This window comes from Chrysochloris asiatica, unplaced genomic scaffold (genome assembly GCF_000296735.1).
Source record: "Chrysochloris asiatica unplaced genomic scaffold, ChrAsi1.0 scaffold00092, whole genome shotgun sequence".
NCBI classification, from domain to species: domain Eukaryota; kingdom Metazoa; phylum Chordata; class Mammalia; order Afrosoricida; family Chrysochloridae; genus Chrysochloris; species Chrysochloris asiatica.
In genome coordinates this window covers 4,854,047-4,874,047 of record NW_006408610.1, presented here as the reverse complement: position 1 = coordinate 4,874,047, position 20,001 = coordinate 4,854,047, and the positions used below count along the sequence as shown (strand labels likewise).

General features: G+C 43.2%; 1 protein-coding gene across 1 annotated transcript in view; it reads right to left on the bottom strand.

Annotated features, from left to right (window-relative positions):
* The window catches only part of NPTN (neuroplastin), a 46,157-nt gene that overhangs the window by 8,133 nt on the left and 18,023 nt on the right, over window positions 1-20,001 (bottom strand). The window contains exon 5 of the mRNA XM_006866571.1: window positions 4,543-4,676. Coding sequence (XP_006866633.1) covers window positions 4,543-4,676 — 134 coding nt within the window. The remainder of the gene's footprint in view (window positions 1-4,542; window positions 4,677-20,001) is intronic.

The following is a 20,001-nucleotide window of genomic DNA, read 5'->3' as shown; positions in this document are numbered from 1 at the left end:
AAAATGAGGCTTTCTGCTCCTGCCTCAGAAACACTATAGAAGGTCACTATGAGTCGGAACCAACTTGGTGGCACCTAACAACAATAACTGGTATGGCGTTGTGGGTTAATGCGCCAGACTGCAAATCTGTTTGAACTGCAAGGTCAGCAGTTCAAGCTCACCAGAAGCTCCTCGGAAATCCTATGTATGGCCGCTGTGGGTCGGAACTGACTCAACGGCACTTAACAACAATAACAAGTGAGTTCTGGGATGTTTCCTTAAACTTCCTCCAGATGCACTGCTAAAAACTTCTTCCTAGTCAGAGCACAGAAAATCTGAAACAGCCTTTTCTCCCTTTTAGGGAACAGCAGTTAAAACTTACTCATTCCATCAACTAATATTAATTAATATATGTTTTATATCCTTCTAAGGAGTTCTCTGCTGTTCATAAGGTTTTCAGTGACTAAATATTAGAAAGTAGTTCATCACTCCTTCTTCCTAGTCTGTCTTCATCTGGAAGCTCATCTGAAATCTGTCCTCCATGGGTGACCCTGCTGGTATTTAAAATACCAGTGGCATAGCTTTCAGAATCACAGCAACTCACAAGCCACCATAGTACGACAGACAAACAGACAGACGAGTGGTGGTCAATGAAGAAAAGATGGAAGTTGTCAAGGACTTCATTCCTCTTGGATCAACTATCAACACTCATGGAAGCAGCAGTCAAGAGATCAGACGACGTATTGCATTAGGCAAATCTGCTGCACAAGACCTTTTAAAAGTGTTGAAGAGCAGAAATGTCAACTTGAGGAATAAGGTGCGCATGATCCAAGCCATGGTACTTTCAATAACCTCATATGCATGTGAAAGCTGGACAGTGAATAAGGAAGACCATAGAAGAATTGATGCTTTTGAGTTATGGTGTTGGAGGAGAATATTGAAAGTGCCATGGGCTGCCAAAAGAACCAACAGATCTGTGTTGGATGAAGTGCAGCCAGAGTGCTCCTTGGAGGCCAAGATGGCCAAACTTTGTCTCTCATACTTCGGACATATTTTCAGGAGGGACCAGTTGCTGGAGAAGGATATCATGTTTGGTAATGTGGAGGGTCAGAGAAAAAGAGGAAGACCCCCAAAGAGATGGAATGGCCAAGTGGCAGCATCAATGGGCTCAAGCATGGCAACAGCAGTGAGGTTGGCCCAGGATCGGGCAGTGTTTCATTCTGCTGTGCATAAGGTCGCTATGGGTCGGTACCGACTCCATGACAACAACAACAAGGAGTTTTGGTGTGGCACTGTAGGATAAACTGTATGATGAACCTTAAGGTTGGTGGTTCAAACACACCAGCTGCTCCTTGGAAACACTATACAGAGCCGCTATGAGTCAGAACAATAACAAGGGAAAGGAGCAAAAGGCAGCCAAGCCCACCACCGGGATCATATGGACAAGGCCGGAGAGCTGAGGGGCTTAGTCAGGAGCACTCTGGTGAAGAGCTAATGTGAACCAGATGAAGGAGGGGGAGGAGCTTCCACACAGGGCGAAAGACGAAGGCACAAAGGAGTGACAGAGTCCACAGCCAGGGCTCGGGAAGCTGGGACAGGCTTGTGGCACTAATCTCCTGGGATACAGGCAGAGAAAAAAACTGACTCCAGTGTCATCCCCCTTCAACAACTAAAGCACAGGCAGAAACAAAAGAAGAAGGGGAAGAGAACCCCTAAACAATGTCTTGCTGTAGCATACAATTGTTGGCCAACACTTGAGTGCAGGTAAACACAGCCCCACCTGTCTGTCAAACCAGGTTTGTATGTTTGCCCAACAGGTTTCAGTGGAGCTTCTTCTTCAGCTAAGAAAGACTAGGAAGAAAGATCTAGTTTTTCTTTACCTGTGGTTTTTATTCACAACTAGGGTGATCAGTATCATCAAGCCTTCAAAAGGTAGCTTCTGAACACTGTCACATAAAAGACTTCCCTGCATCAGTCAATGCAATCAGTCACAGGGCAAGGGACTCATCCTTTTGCCTTGGACTAGGTGACTGAGAACAGCATCAAAAGCACGCTGTCTTCTAAAGAGATGCTGAAAACGATGCTGTTGTTAAGTGCTACTGAGTCTGTTGAGACTCATAGCGACTGTACAGGGTTTCCAAGGAGCGGCTGGTGAGCATGAACCAATTTTGCAGTTCAAAGCAACCCTTGCAATCCAGTGCATTAACCCACAGCGCCTCACCAGGACAATGAGGGGGCAGATATTCTTCCCAGAGTATATTCTGAAAGGGCACCCCGCCGGCTACCGTCCCACCCACCTCCCAGTGGGTGAAAGAGAGGGTAGGGATGAAGGTGTAGGAAAGAAGTTATATTACATCCTGACACCCTGCAGCCAAGAGAAACAAACACCGAAAGAACTGCCCAAAAACTGGGGACAGGGCAGGTGGGGGAGGTGGGCAAGAAGAAAGGGAGATCAGTATCTATCTTTCCAGTAGGGAGCTGAAGGAAACTTGAGGAAAATGGAATGAAAAGATAATACAATTTTTCCACAAAGTTTTCAAGCCCCATGTTGATATGTCTGGTGTGTGCCTCTCTCTCTCTCTTTCTTTCTCAGGAAAGGGTTATTTGGAGTTATAAAGGAAGATCAGTTGATCCTTCTACCATGTAGACAGTCATGATGCTCAAATTCGCTCCACTTCAGAAAGCTGCCCTGTGGATTTGAGGAGACTGCAGTGGGAAGCTCAGGAAAATATCCCAAGATCCAGCATTTGAATGTCTGCCGTTCAGAGGCTATCAGAGGCTAGCTGAGTGGGGTAACAACCAAAAGTGGACAAGAGAAGACGAGTAAGTGACACCTGCCCCTCTCTCTATGTCCGCCTCATAGTCAAACCAAAACAGGGACCCAGACCAAACGCAACAGCTCCCTGCAGCTCCCCAGGCTATGGGAGTTTGGAATTGGTCTGGAATATGGAGCTTTTTAAGTTGGTGCAAAAATACAAACAACAGAACACTTGCTAATTGAACATACAACTGGTGTGCAATTCAGTGGAAACCGTTCTGACAATCACGGTGTGCAGTCACCACCAAAACCCACTGTCAAGTCTTCCATCAGCATAAATAGGAACTCGATGCTTCTTAAACAATGGACTAAACTTTTTAACAACAAAGAGTTTCCAGAAAGCTATGGGGTGTATCCAGAAAAGCAAGTTAGAGCACAGTTGACATTAAATATTTGGAAAAAATTAAAAGCATTTTTGCCTCAGCACTCAACTGAGTTTCAGGCTGCTCAACAAATTGGTTTTCAAAGGTACTTGGTCTAAGAATACCTTTTCTTTTCCCTACCTCTCTTTCCTCAAAAACTATCTTTCTGTCAAGTGACATATTCACTCAAAAGTAAGAGCAAGTAACAAAGCTAAATTTTGAATGTTTCTCAAAACACAACAGGTAATGAAAGAGTCTGTGAGCATAGAAGAATAAAAAGGATAAAATTGCCTACTTCTGAGCACCAACCTACTCTGGCCAAAGTTCAAGGGCCCTCCACCCCAGAGGCCGCTATGGAGAAAGGGCATTTCCTCTCCAGCGCCTTAGAAGACTAAATGTCCTGTTGATCTTTGAGGACCTGCCCTGAAAACACTCAATCAGCATCTTCAGCTCTTAATGGCTTTCACCCCTATTAACAGGTTTCTAAAAGCTAGCCATCATTGTTAATACTGGCATAACAACACCTTGACAGTTTATTACTGAGATGTTATAATGTGCAAAGAACAATGGACCTGGAATCAAAAAACTGGATTTGACCCTTGGTTTTGCCACCCATTTGCTGTGGTTAACATGCAACCTTTCTTTTCTCCATTGAAGAATAGTTAAATTCGGTATCTCTAAGGATCATTACCTTGCGGTTCTGAGACTCACAGTGAACAAGGATGTCTGAAGTTTTCTGCTAGGCATACTAGGCTTGGGGATAGGAGGAAGACTTGTCAATACAATAACATCTCTGATGGGAAAGGAACTGGTCAGATATCAGTAAACCAAAGAGGAAGTGTGAGAGACTAAAGGTTTTCTAAACAAATCAGAAGAATTACCTCACACGAGGGAGACGCACATTGTCTTTGATCTTTCTGAAGCAGATAATGTCAGATACCCAATGTTTAAAGTGGCCTTTGGACCTCATCAGGTGACCCAATTCCTAATCAGTTCTCCGTGTTCCAGGAATATGGAATACATACTAATAATTGCCCTCAGTGCCCTATCCATAAAACAAGGAGGCACATTACTCTCTTCTTCAGGATAAGCCAACTAGAATAGTAGTAAAAGTTTACGCTCATTCGGTGTCTTGAAGGCAAGAAATCTAGTCCCTAAGCAGACAGACAATCATGAAGAGGGGATACCTGCTGAATGGAGACTGTCGGTGGCCTCCAGATTCATGAATAAACTATCATGACCCTGGAGAGGGTAACTGAAGCCACGCACACATCCAAGGGTATGGCTGTTACAACAGCTGGTCCAGTTGTCTCCACCTCCCCAGAAGAAATTTCAGCAACCACACTGACCAGACACCAAGAACCAGGACTGCCCCCTACTCACCAATAAAACACCGTTCCCCTTCTTTTGCCATACCCACTCTGGGTGCGGGTAACCAACTGACTTGCAGTACATCATGGCGTCTTGCCCTTCATTCTTGTTCTCGCTCCGCTTATGACCAGTGATGTCAGGAGGGGCTGTGAGAAAGAGTGGGGAATGGTTACCATGGAAGCTTGTCCTGAACAGGGAGACAAAGGCCCCGTCTATTGGCTCAGAATCAGTCTTTAGGTTCACTTTTATCTTCAGCTTTGAGAAAGAGCATTTCAGGACAGAATAGGAAAATGGGACCAACCCCATCTACTACCCCTTTTCCCTTACCCCAAACTAGCAGCCCAAGAAGACACCAGGGTTACAATACATGAGGGTCTGATATAGGTGTTTTCCACTCTGCTAGGAAAATGTACAGCAGGCCCAAATGCCCTAAAATAATAAGGCTTCTTTAATTAAAGAAAAGGTGTACAGAAAACTATTATCTCCTCCCCCAGTGAAGCTGGTTTGTTTTTTCTTAAAACACCTGCACTAACAATGACTATGATCATGCCTACTGTCAGATGCTACCTTAAGGAAATGAGGGATCCTGAATCGTACACCTAAAATCGAGTCTTATTGCAAGGTAGGTAAAAAACAACAAATGAGAAGCTACTTGATGCGTCTTTGTTATGAATATTCCTCAATTGATTACAAAGGCTCTCCCAAGAAAGAGAAAATCCAGCAATGTGGTCTTCACAAGGCAAAAGAATGAACAGGGAATTCAAACAGTTTCCCAAGGGATTAGATTAACAGCTGAAGGATTTGCCTCACAAACCTGATTAGCAACCATCTCAATAAACTACATCTTAGAGCAATGCCTAGACCTGCTGGAGGATGCTCGTCTTCTCTGCTTTTAGGGGTCACCTACAAAGACATCAACAGCACCTGAGGTCGAAAGTCCCTTGCAACACTCCAGGAAGACTGAAATAGGGACAAATTCTTTGAATTTAGTCTTCTTTTATCTTAACTGTATTTTCTACCAATGCCTCACCAGTTACAACAGCCTGAAAGCAATAAAACTCAAGGAAGGTTAGATGTATGGCACTGTGCTTGGTCCAAATTCCAGTTTTGCTGGCTCTTTCATTATTTTGTGCTTCAGTTCTACTCCCACTATAAAATGGAGATAATCCTTGTCCCTGTTGACCTCCCAGAGTCTTGAACAGATGAATAAAGATGTCAAGACATTCATTTTGTGACTATCAAAACTTGTACAATTACATGTATCATGGGCTGATTCCATCTGCCCCTGTTTGACTGACTTGGTGTTCATTCCATGGCTTAAAAATAATCCAAGGTCCTGGTAGAATGGACAACACCTCAAACAAAAACTCAGTCCATGCCGCTGAGTTTAGTCTGACTCATAGCAACCCTGTTCAGGGTTTGCAAAGCTGTAACTCAAACTGTCTACAACCAGTCACTGCCACACTGAGGTCTGCTTGGCACCACTCAGTGGGAGGTGTTTCCTAGACAGGAAATCGCCTCTGTGTATTTTTCCCAGGTAAAACACTTTACTCCATAAGAAGGGAGTGGGTCAGACTGGCTTCACTTTGATACACCCAAGCCAAATGTTTTCCAGTCACTCAGTTCACTTCTTAGACCTAATGTCTGGCTGGTCAACCTTTCCTCAGAGCTTTCTGCAGGCAATCCATTATCAGTGACCATCTGAGTATCTCAAAAGGACAAGCTTTGTGACCACACACTAACTTCAACAGCACCTTGGATGAGCAAGGGCACGCAGCGAGCAACAAAGCCATTACATGTCGCCTCTTGCTGTGTTTCATTCATTTGACAAGTATGTGGTAAGCACCCACTACATGCCAAATACATCAGAGAGCAGTTGGAAGGGTGATGGTGATTTGGACCCTAGTAGTAGCAGTAGTTGTCAGGAGGGCCCAGTCTCTGGAAAAGGAGATCATGTCTGGTAAGGTGGAGGGTCAGAGAAAAAGGAGGAGACCCCCAACAAGAAGGGTTGGCCAAGTGGCAGCATCGATGGACTCAAGCATGACAACAATAGTGAAGTTGGCCCAGGGTCGGGTAGTGTTTCATTCTGCTGTGCATAAGGTAGTTATGAGTCAGTACCGACTCGATGGCACCTAACAACAACAAAGTAGCAGCAGAGAAGGTGATAAAGCAAGGAGATTTTGGATACATTCCGAAGGCTGAGTTGATGTATTTGCCAATGGATTGGAAATGAGATGTGAGAGAAAAAAAGGTGCAAGAACAATCCAAGGTTTTTGGCCTCGGTAACTTCGGAAGTGAAGTCACCAATGACAACAAGGAGAAGGGGTAGTTTGTTGCTTTGGTTTTGTTTGTGGTTGGGGTAGTGGTGATGGTCAAAACCAGGAGTTCGGTTTAGAACATGTTAAGCTTGAAACAGTTAACGTAACATCCAAGTGAAGCTGACCAGTGGGTAGACCAAGGTGAATAGATACATTTAGAAGTCATCAGCTTACATGTGGTATTTTTTCCATTGTCAAGCTCTTCTGCCCCAAAGAGAACATTCATTCTGACCCAGTTACTGGACCAGTTCCAGTAGTTGTACGAATTTAAAACTGTCACCTTCTACTTTAGGGACTCATCCCATGATTAAACATTGTTGTTACTGTGAAGTGCCGTTGAGTTGATTCTGACTCATAGCGACCCTGTATAGGGTTTCCAAGGAGCAAGTGGTGGGTTTGAACTGCTGACCTTGTGGTTCCAAGTCCAGTGCTGATACTACAGTGCCACACCAGAACTCCAAGATTAAACATTAGAACCACCTAATAGGCTAAAAGTTGAGTTAGCACACAGCTCCACAAACCCTAGTTCACTGTTCTGAAAGGACCTAGACTTTAAGCCAGGGGTGAGGGTGGTTTCCTCCCTTGAAGTTTAGGAGAACAGTACTTACTTACCCTTTTCGTTCATCGATTTTTGGTATTACATGTCCATGCCACTGTTCAGTCTGACTCATAGCAACTCTGTACAGGGTTTGCAAAGCTGTAACTCTTTTCAGGAGCCAAAAGCCTCATTTTTCTCCCATGGAGAACTGCCAACCTTCTGGTGAGCAGTTCGGTGCTCCCTACAATGCCACCAGGGCTCCACTTTGGTATTTTATGTGGCTGTTAAGTGCCAATGAGGCGGTTCCCACTCACAGCGACCCTGTACAGGGTTTCCAAGGCTATAAATCTTTGCAGAGGCAGAAAGCCTCATCTTGCTCCCAGGGACCAGCTGGTGGGCTCAAACTGCCGATCTTATGGTTTGAAGTCCAGTGCTTATCCTGCAGAGCCAGTACACTCTGGAATCCTATAGAGGCTTCTATTTATAGATGAGAACATGGCCTCTGAGACACATACAGGAGTCTAGCTAACCCCACTTCACTTTGTTGGCCATGTTTACAGTGTGAGCTTACAAGAATGGGTTTTCAATGGTTAGGTCTATCTCCCACTATATCCTCCTTATCTTAGCAGAGAATACCCAATGAAACCTAGGAATCCCCCCTCAACCTGATGGACTGAAAAGAGTAAAGCCTGACCATGCTACCACTCACTCGCCTGGCAGCTGGCCGTACTGTGGTGTTGTGCATTGCTGTGATGCTGGAAGCTATGCCATCAGTATTCTAAATACCAGCAGGGTCAGCCATGGTGGACAGGTGTCAGCAGAACTTCCAGAAGAAGACAGACAAGAAGGTCAGACAGACTCCTTCTGAACGTTTACTCACTGAAAACCTTATGAATAGCAGCACAACATTGTTGCTAGAAGATTAAAAACATAAACAGGATCAGAACAGTGTCAGATAGAGTGCCGGAAGATGAGCCCCTCGGGTTGGAAAAGCACTCAAACTACAACTAAGGAAGAGCTGCCTCCTCAAAGTAGAGTTGACCTTATGACACAGGATGGAATAAGCTTCAGGGACCCTCATCTGCTGATAGAGCACAACTCAAAATGAGGAGAAACAGCTGTAAACATCCATTAATGATCAGAACATATCATTAATGTGCAAAGTGTGAATCAAGGAAGGAAAATTGGAACTTGTCAAAAAATGAAATGAAATGCATAAAAATCAGAATCCTAGGCACAAGTAAGCTGAAATTGACTGGTATTGGATCATTTTAAATTTGAAAATCATATGTTAACTATACTAGGAATGACAAATTCAAAAGGAATGATATCATGCTCAAAATAAAAAAGAACATTTCAAGACAAAGCTGTCTGTGATAGGATAATACCCATATGCCTACAAGGAAGACCAGTCAATACCACTATTATTCAAATTTACACACCAACACCAAAACCTAGTGATGATGAAATTGAAGAATTCTACTAACTTCTCCAGTGAGAAATTGATCAAACATGCAATCAAAATTTATTGATAATTACTTTTGGATTGGAATTGGATAATTACTTTTGGTGATTGGAATGCAAAGGCTAGACATAGTAAAAGGATCAGTAGTTGGAAATTATGGCCATGGGGATAGAAATCATACTAGAGATTGCAAGATAGAATTTCATAAGACCAATGACTACTTCTTCATTGCAAATACCTTTTTTAAACAACATAAAAGACTACTATACATGTGGACCTCACCAGATGAAATACACAGAAATCAAACTGACTACATATGTAAAAAGAGACAGAGGAAAAGCTCCATATCATCAGCCTAAACAAGTCAGTGGAAGAAGACTATAGAACTATATGCAAGTTCAGGCTGAAGCTGAAGAAAATTAAAACAAGTCCATGAAAGCCAAAACATGATCTTGAACATATCCCACCTATATTTAGACACCATCTCAAGAACAAATTTGATGCATTAGACACTAATGACTGAAGACCAGAAGAGCTGTGGGATGACATCAAGAACAGGTAGAAAGCAAAAGGTCATTAAGAAGACAAGAAAGAATGAAAAGACCAAAATGGATGTCAGAGAGACTCTGAAACTAGCTCTCCAATATAGGGGTGCTACAACAAATGGAAGAAATGAGAAGGTAAAAGAGTTGAACAGAAAATTTCAAAGGAAAGCTCAAAAAGACAAAGTCAAATATTATATTGAAATGTGCAATGACTTAGGGTTAGAAAACCAAAAGGGAAGAACATGCTCAGCATTTCTGAAGCGGAAAGAACTGAAGGAAAAACTCAAGTCTTAGGTTGCCATACTGAAGGATTTTTTGAGCAAAATATTGAATTATACAGAAAGCATCAAAGAAGGTGGGAGGAATACACAGTTACTCTGCCAAAAATAAATGGCCTATATTGAATCATTTCAAGAGTAGCATATGATCAAGAACCAATGACACTGAAGGAAGAAGTTCAAGGTGCACTGAAGGTACTGGTAAAGAAAGCTCTGAGAAGGGATGGGATCTGAATAGAAATCGTTCAACAAACTGAGGCAGCACGGGAAGCAGTCACTCATCTATGCTAAGAAATGTGGAAGACAACTCCCTGGCCAACTGAATGAAAGAGATCCATATTTGTGCCCATTCCAAAGAGAGGTGACTCAATGGAGTGCAGAAATCATCAAACAATATCATTAATATCACATGTAAGTAACATTTTGCTGAAGATAATTAAAAAACAGCTGTAACAGTATTTCAACAAGGAACTGTTAGAGGTTCAAGCTGGATTCAGATGAGGACATGGAATGAGGGATATCACTGCTGATGTCAGAAAGATCTTGGCTGAAAGAAGAGAATATCAGAAAGATGCTTACCTATGCTTTATTGACTAGACTATGCAAAAGCTTTCAACTAAGTGGATCGTAACAAGTTAAGAATAACATTGCAAAGAATGGGTATTCCAGAACACTTAATTGTGCTCATAAGAAACCTGTACATAGACCAAACAGAACAAGAGGATACTGAACGGTTTAAAGTCAGGAAAGGTATGCGTCAGGGCTGTATCCTTTCATCATACTTATTCAATCTGTATCCTGGGAAAATAATGCAAGAAACTGGATTATATCAAGAAGAACGTGGCATCAGGATTGGAAGAAGACTTAATGGCACCTAACAACATTTCACCCTTAGAATGGAAGACTCACCACGAATGTACTGGCAAGACCACAGGAGAGAGAAAATAAATCTAAACTACAACACTCTAGCCCTAAAGCAAGTGATTATTACAACTATCACTTTAGCCTTGAGGTCAAATGAAAAAGTTTTTCACTTCTTGCTCAATCAGAAAGTCTGCTCCTGTCCTACTAGCTGCCATGCAGGGCAGTAGCCACACAATAAGGAGACCAAGCTCTCAGAGCACATGGACGCTGTGATCCCTCAAGAGTCTGCCCCTTATCCTGAACCCCATCCAAAATCTTCTGAGGTTGGAAATCTCCACTTGAAAGGACAAGCAGACCAGCCTGGAGCAGCTAGAGGAACAGAAGATACTTCTTGAAAGAAAAACCGATAGGAAAAATACAAAACAATAATGGTAGTCCGATTGATTACTACAAGAACAAGCAAGTTGCTCAGGCAGGAGAAATCAAGGCAAGCGGTCAGGTCCCCTCAGGGCAAACCCCCTTCCAAGACTAAGATTCAATGGGAATACACGAGCAGACACATGCTCTGACTAGTGACCACATTGGTCACTGATAAGGGGAAGTGAGGGAAAAACAGCAATGAAGCTGCGAGCTAAGTTCAACTATGTTCAACAGACTCCTGTGAGCCCACAAAGAGACCTGGTTGGCCAGCAGTGTGGCAAGACCTGGGGACTACTGGGCCCAGAGTCAGTGACATAGCCACAGAGGACTAGAGTGGAGAATGAGGCATCCAGCTGATAAGAAGAGAGGGTATATGCACAAGAACACCCACACTTGCAGATAATACCCACTTGACCTGGTTTCAATGGCTGGGTGATCAGAGCTCAACTAGAAGAAGAAAGAAGAGGAAAAAAAGAGTAATCTGATACAATTTGATTAACTTGACCTACACCTATGGATGCAGTAGCTCAAAAGAGGGAACAAATCTTTACAGCGAGGATCATTCCCACACCCTCAATATACAGGGTAGACAAGGATGGGCAACTTGGACATTGGCTATCCTAAATGGGGGTGTGGTGGCTTACAAAGGCAAGAACTGATTGGCTTACAAGCTTTCAAGAGGGAGCCTAGATCTAGAGGGCACGGAGAAAGGCAGAGTCTCCACTGAGTAATAATCCAATCTGTCTGGGCGGGGCTGATGAAAGGAGATGGGGATAGGTCTCTTGTAGTACAATAATGAATAATTGCTATCAGGACTGACTGTGAGGGTTGGAAATGTAAAGGTAGACATTTGTAGCAAAAGGAGGGGAGTGGTTGACTTTGCAGGTCAGGAGCAGAGGTCCCTGGGACCATCAAGGGAGAAAAGTGGAGTGCGGGACCCTGTCCAGAGAAGCAGTAACCCCAGAGATGGAGGCAGAGACGATGACGTGGAGAGATGGAGTCGCTGGAACTCCAGACCCAGAGAGGGAGAGGGGCTGTGTACTGACGACCAGGGGACAGGCTTGCGGGGTATACCCTTTGGTTGGTTGATGATGCATGGAGGGGATTGTAACCATGGCAATGTAACAATATATACGATAGGATGAATGTAAAGCTAATGTTCTCCCACGTAAATGATCACACAATTTACAATAAAACAGTTAGAACTTAGAACTCAGAGTCTACCTGTGGTTGACTTTTACGATTTCCTGCATCTTCTAACAAATAAAGCAGAAGTAAAGGTGTGGACTTTGGAGACCCAGTTCCCCAAAGGAACCAAGGCTTTCCCCTGGCTGTCTCTCTTGGATGGCTTGCTCTGGGAGAGGCCAGCTGTGTTGCTGCCTCAAACAGCCTACAGAGGGGACCCATGTGATGAGGAGTGGAGGCCTCCTGCCTACAGCCGTGTGAGTAAGCCCTCCAGAAGCAAGTTCTTCAGGTGACTGCAGCTTCAACCGGCTGCACGATGGAAATAAATCTCATGAGAGACTCAGAGTCCGAGCAAGCTGCTCCCTCACTCCTAACCCACAGGAACTGTTTTAAAGCACCAAGCTGGGGCTACTTACTATGCAGCAAGAGAGAATACATTATCTAGCGAGACAACCATCCTTTCCTTTCCAGAGATGAGAAAACTCAAGTGTGGCAATAGTATATAAAATCTAAACTGCTAGTAAATGGTAAACCTAGAATCCAAATTCTGTCTCACTACAGAGGTCATGGTTTTGTAAATCTCTACAATAAGAGAAAAGAAATCAAACTGCAACAGGAGCCACAAATATCCAAATATACAATATGGGTCCACTGACCATCGCATAGCGAATTGCCCAGGAGTTATCTTTTCTTGTAGATAGATGAGAACACCCTATGCCAAAGGGAGGGCTAATTATAATGACCTCGGGCTGTATAACTACTCCAGTGTAATGTACAGAACTTTGGACTTGAAGTCAGAGAAAACGAGGCTCATTAAAGGCTCTATCACTCACCAACTGAGCAATCTAAATCCTTTGAATTTCCATTTTCACTGCTATAAAATGAGAATAATAGCCACATACTTCACAGAAGTGTCGTGAGGATTAAATTACAACTCTGTAACAATCTAGTACATGGTTGGCACTCAGGGGTCAAAACCCAACCTATAAATTAGGGCAGGAAAAGGCTCAGACATTATCAGCCCTAAGAATTCAAAAAGATGCTGATTATGATGTTCCCTCTGTATATTTCTGAAATAAAAAGTCAATGTGACTCTAATAGGTTTAATTTGGTCAGATACTAGCAGATTATATTGATTATAATGGGCTGAGCTCAGAGCCTCACCCCCTAGGAGCTTGACATTTAACAATTGGCAGCGTAGCAGGTTCTGCTGGCCTGAAGGCAGGCCTATGGGATGGGACCACACCTTCACTCCATGAAGGAGAGAGCACACGTACTACTTCTTCCCTTTATCTCTCAGGGTCACAACCTGAGTGACAAGAATGAGGGGCAGAAATGGAGAATATAGCAGAGAGACCCTTGCAAGAGATTACTGGCCCACTTGAAGATGAACACTCTCTGGCCTTGTGAACCACATGTTCAAATCACCCACTCATGAGTATCCTTCTGGTATCCTGGTGAATTCCAATGTAGGGTCTTAGTCACCCAATGGCACCTTAACCCATCAGGGCAATCTGAGCCTTTGGCTAAGGATAAAGCCATGCTCCTCAGTAGCCTCACAGCACCACCTGCTCATTGAGCAAAGCATCTAGCTTCTCTGGCAGGCCAGTGGCTGTACAAAGCATCCACTAAGAAAACGGAGGCACATTCAAATATGAAGCTGATGTTAACAGGGCCGGAAAAGGAGTCCAAGGAGGGGGTCTCTTCCATAGACTACATATTTGGTGCTCACCTTCAAAGCAAACTCATAACCTAGGGACTCATTATTAGAGAAACTCCATCATTGTCAACAAGTAGAATGTTTCCAAGTAAATGTGCTGATTCTACTACAAACATTGGGTCTTTGCCTCCTTTGTGCAACTATCCAATCCCAGAGACACATCACCTTGGCTATAGCCAAAATAAACACTTAGCTGAAGGCAGAGGGAGAGTCAAGATTTACATGTTTTACCCAAGGTCTAAGCCTGGAGTCCTGGTGTGGCACTGTGGGATAAGGCACTGGACCTCAAGGTCGGTGTTTCATATTCACCAGCCATTCCTCAGAAACCCTTTACAGGGTCGCTATGAGTTGGAACCAACTCGACAGCACTTAACAAGGTCTGAGCCCAGGAAGGTATATGAGACCGGTCAAGAGGGAAGCAAGAAGGAGGTTGGCTTTTGGTTCAATAAGCCTTCCCCATACAGTGTAGATTCACAGCTGGTTGTGGAGACTAGAGCCACCTGGGCCTTGTGCTGGCTTCTCTTCCCTGAATGTAAAACCACTGTGGAGCAGATACTGAGGTTTCCTCCAAGACGGAGACTCTCCAACACAGGTGCACACTGATAGCTGGAGTACTTTGTAAAAGTCTACCACTCACAATACGATAGGATGAATGTAAAGCTAATGTTCTTCCATGTAAACTATCACATAATTCACAATAAAAACTTAAAGGCCACATTGCAGATGAATTCAATCATGTGAGATCCGTGCCCTAATACCTTTCTTGGCACTGTTGTCTGTGGTCAGAAGTGTCCCATAAGGCAGGAAGATGAGTAGAGACTAGCAAGGCACAGACGTGATGTTCTCCAAGTTGAGAAGCTGCTGATCACCATCACTAGAAAAGTAAGCCTGGGACTCATCCCCTTCAGTAGCCCAACCTCTCATCTGTATACCGAATGCTTTTCAGCACACCAGACTCTGAGGGCCATATGGTGGTGGTGGCTGTGTGCTGTGGAGTTGATTCTGACTCATAGCAACCCTGTACAGGGTTTCCGAGGCTGTAAATCTTTAAGGGAGCAGAAAGCCTCATCGTTCTCCTGTGGAACGGCTGGTAGTTTCGAACTGCTGACCTTGCAGTTAGCAGCCCAACTCGTAACCATTACACTACCAGAGCTCTTTTAGATCATCAGCTGTATCCTGCTCCAGCATGCCACTGGGGAAACCGAGGCCTGGGGAAAGCAGCAGCTGCTCAGGGTCACAGTAAGTTTAATGCAAGGCCAGGATCCGAATCTACTTCTTCTAACCAAATCCATGGCCTTTTATCTTATATGTTGAAGGAAACCGGCCAGAGTCCTGGCTCTACTGGTGGGCTCTGTCTGATCAGGCTAGTCATTTCAATCCCTCAAGCCTTAATTTTCTCACCTGTAAAGTGGGCACAAAAACAGCATTTCCTCAGAGTTAGGAAGAGTAAAAGAGAAAAAGCATCAACTATGGCAAGTGAGTAAGGAGCTCTGGTAGTGTAGTGGTTTCGAACTGGGCTGCTAACCTCAAGGTCAGCAGTTCAAAACTACCAGCTGTTCCATGGGAGAAAGATGAGGCTTTCTGCTCCCGTAAAGAGTTATATCCTCGGAAACCCTGTACAGGGTCGCTATGAGTCGGAACCGACTCTACGACACACCACCGTGGCAGCGAACAGAGTACCCTGAGCGCATTAAGTGTGTGGTATTGTCAGTTGTTCTTAGTAAGAAAGGTCAGTGGAGCACCCGAAGAGACAAGAAGAGTAAGTAGGGCTCTTCGGGCTGGTGTTGATTTTCAAACTCTCCTAGCACCTTCAAGATATTACTATCATGTTTTCAAAGACTTCTCAAGTTGTGGCAGGGAGTAAGAAGCATAAGGGTTAGAATTACAGGAATACAAACAAATGATCCTTAATTCAGGTGTCGCATCTCTGGAAGGCATGGTCTCTGAAGACTGCCACCACTGGGAAACGAATGCCCTCCCCACAGGTCTCTAAGCTGATCCCCAGGGAGACCCCAGCTCCACCTTCTACTTCATGAATCTGCTAGAGTTACCTGACAATTACCTAAGAAATGGAACCCTAAACAGTAATAGTATCTTTTTGTTTACACGGTGCCTCAGAGAGAGAGAAAAACACCCCTCCTTCACATGAGAAATCCCTACTTCAAATGCAGGCCCTTCCCCTCTACATGTAGAGACTAGCAACCTCAAAAGGCTTTTCTTGATGGGGATCTGCAGGCTGAACAGAAAGCTCGGTCACCTCAGATCTATTCCCACACACATGCCCCTTCCTCTGACGCCTTCAGACGCCTCTGCTTTTGCACGCCACAGGCCACTGAAGACTGGCGAATGTGAAAGATGATGTCTAGTTCCTGGCTAGTCAAAGTCCTTCATTCAACTACAATACGGAATCCAAACAACACCCCAGAGAGGTTCTGAATGGCACCAAAACACAGACGGGCAAGAAAAGGGCTGCGTGGTAAGTATTTAAAAGCATATACGTATAGATTTGTACAGTCTGAATTACGTTGTCCTAAGGAGCTCTGGTAGCATAGTGGTTACGAATCGGGCTGCGAACCTTAAGGTCAGCGGTTCGAAACTACCAGTCGCTCCGCGGGAGAAAGACGAGGCTTTCTACTCCCGTAAGGATTTACACCCTCGGAAACCCTGTACAGGGTCGCTATGGGTCGGCTCCGACTCGAAGGCACTTAACAACAACAACAACAACAAGGTATGCCACTGTAGGATAAGCACTGGACTGCTAACTGCTGTTCAAACCCATTAGCCGCTCCTTGGAAATCCTACACAGGGTCTCTATGACTCATAACGGATTCAACTAAATCAACAAGATTGATTCTGTTAAAACTACAAATGAGGCAGATTCTCAGCAATTTCTTTCAACAAAGAGGTCATGCATGTGCCCTGAATTTCTCTTCAACTACAACCACCTTGCAGATTTTCCAAATCACTGTCTATAAATATCAGGTGACTGTCCCTTACCCCATCTTGGAACCACTGAGGAAGTAAAATGCGAGAGTTTAAGGAAAGTTTTGAGAATCAACACATACAACATATGCCATTCTAAATGCAAAGCAGTTTTTCCTGCAACTCCAATGGGGAGTTGACTTAAGACTATGATCCTAACGGCAAATTTCTAAACTTATACAAAAAAATCAAGTGTTCCTGGACTTCACCAGATTCAACTATCCATAACCCGGAAGATAAGACATTTAGCACTCAGCTGTTTCTAGCCAGGTGTCAGGGGACAGAGGACGAGGGAAAGATTGAAATGCCTCATGGCATCTGTCCACGGTATTCTCATCTGAGAATATGTTTTAGGATTGAATTTTATTCCAAGGTCAGCATCTGTAAAACCAAGATACGGCCACCTGCCCCACTGTCTCCACCAGGAGGTAGTACAGTGCACCGTAAAATACGGCCACCTGCCCCACTGTCTCCACCAGGAGGTAGTACAGTGCACCGTAAGAACCTGGTAAACCCCTAAACAGTTACTTCCTCTGAACAGCCTCCTGCCTGCAGCTGCCATCCTCTGCCCATCTGGATTACCATTTCATATCTGCTACAGACAGTGTGAGAGAGATTCCTCTGGAACCAATGAATCCCACTTACTGAAGCAGCTAGACCTATGGAAACACAACCTGTTTCCACTCCTGAAAGTGCTGCTTAGAAATCACTAACTCCAAATCAATAGCAATTAGAGTTAGTCAGGACTTGCGATTGTATTTAATTACCCTTTATGTCATTCTGAATCAGAAAATCATATGGTTTACCATGCCAGGAATGACAAGTTGAAGAGGAACAGTACTGTAGTCATTGTCAAAAAGAACATTCCAAGATCTATCGTGAAATGCAATGTTGTCAGTGATAGGATAACATCTAATCGCCCGCAAAGAAAGCATTAGTGGTTGGTACGTAAATCTGACTAGTATTCAAATTTATGCACCAATCACGAATGCCAAAGATGCATAAATTCATGATTTTCCCAAACTTCTGCAGTTTGAAATTGATCAAACATGCAATCAAGATACAATGATAATTATTGGTGACTGTAATGCAAAAGTTAGAAACAAAGAATCATAAATTGGCCATGGTAATAGACATGAAAGTAGAGATTACAGGATAGAATTTTGCAAAACCAACTAGAATTTTGCAAAAACAACTTCTTCATTGGAAATATCTTTTTTCAACAGAATAAATGGCAACTTTACACCTGGACCTCACTGGATGAAATACACAGGAATCAAATAGACTATATCTCTGGAGAGAGACTATGGAAAAGCTCAGCATCATCAGTCAGCACAAAGCCAGGGGCCCACTGTAGAACACACCATCAATTGTTGTTGTTAAGTGTCATCAAGTCAATTCAGATTCATAGTGACCCTGTATAAGGTTTCCAAGGAGCAGCTGGTGGGTTTGAACCGCCAACCTTGTGATTAGCAGTCTAGCGCCGTCCTATAGCGCCACACCAGAACTCAATCAATTGCTCATATGCAATTTTAAGTTGAAGCTGAAGAAAATGTAAGCAAGTCCACGAAAGCCAAACTATGACCTTGAGTCTATCCCACCAGAATTTCACGACCGTCTCAAAATTAGATATGACTCAGTGAACACTCAAGGCTGGATATCAGATGAGTTGCAGGACTTTATTATAAATAAAGAAACAGAAGAAATGGTTAAATAAAAAGAGTATAACAGAAGATTTCGAAGAGTGGTTCTAGAAGACAGTAAAGTAGTACAATGAAATGTGCAAAAACCTGGGGTTAGAAAACCAAAAAGCAATAACACGCTCAAGCGTTTCTCAAGCTCAAAGAACTGAAGAAAAAAAAATTAAAGCCTCGAACTTCAGTCATGAAGGATTCTACAGGCAAAAATGTAACAATGCAGGAAGTATCAAAAGATGATAGAAGGAATGCACAGTCACTGTACCGATAAAATCAGTCAATATTCAAAAGGTAGCATAGGATCAAGAATTGATGGTACTGAAGAAGAGGTTCAATGAAGGCACTGGTGAAAAACATGACTCCAGGAATTGATGGAATAGTAAGTGGGATGTTTGTTTAACAAATCGATGCAGCGCTGGAAGCACTTGCTAGTCTATGTCAAGAAATTGGGAAGGCAGCTACCTGGCCAACTGACTGTAAGAGATTCATATCTGTGCCCATTCCAAAGAAAGGTGATTCAACAAATATGGAAATGACTGAACAACATCATTAATATCACATGCAATTAAATTTTTACTAAAGATAATTCAAAAATGGTTTAAGCAGTACATCAACAGGAAGATGCCAAAAATTCAAGCCAGATTCAAAAGAAGATATAGAATTAGGAATATTATAGCTAATGTTAGATGAATCTTGGTTGCAAGCAGAGAAAGTATCAGAGAGATGTTGAATTTTGTTTTACTGACTATGCAAAGACATTGGACTGTGTGGATCACAATGAATTATGGATAACACTGCACAGCATGGGAGTTCTAGAACACTTTATCTGCTCATGGGAAACCTGTTCATAAACCAAGAGGCAAATTCTAACAGAACAAGGGGATACTACGTGGTTTGAAATCAGGCAAGGTGAGTATCAGGGTTCTATTCCCTCACCACACTTAAGTATTCTGTATGTTGATCAAATAATCTGAGAAGCTGCAATATGTGAAGAAGAACACGGCATCAGGGTTGAAAGACGACTCACTAACAACTTGCGATATGCAGATGATACAACGTTATTTGCTGAAAGTGAAGAGAACTTGAAATCCTTACTGATGAAGATCACAGACTACAGCCTTCAGTATGGACTATACTTCAATGTAAAGAAAATAAAAATCCTCACAACTGGACCAATGAGCAACATCATGATAAACAAAGAAAATATTGCTGCTGTCAAGGATTTCATTTTACTTGGATCCACAATCAACACCCAATGAAGCAGCATTTAAGAAATCAAAAGACACGGCACTGGGCAAATTTGCTACAAAAGACCTCTTTAAAGTGTTAAAAAGCAAAGATGTCACTGTGAGGACTGAGGTGCGCCTGACCCAAGCCATGGTATTTTTTTTTTTTTTTAATCTTTTATTGTGAATTATGTGATAGTTTACATGGGAGAACATTAGTTTTACATTCATTC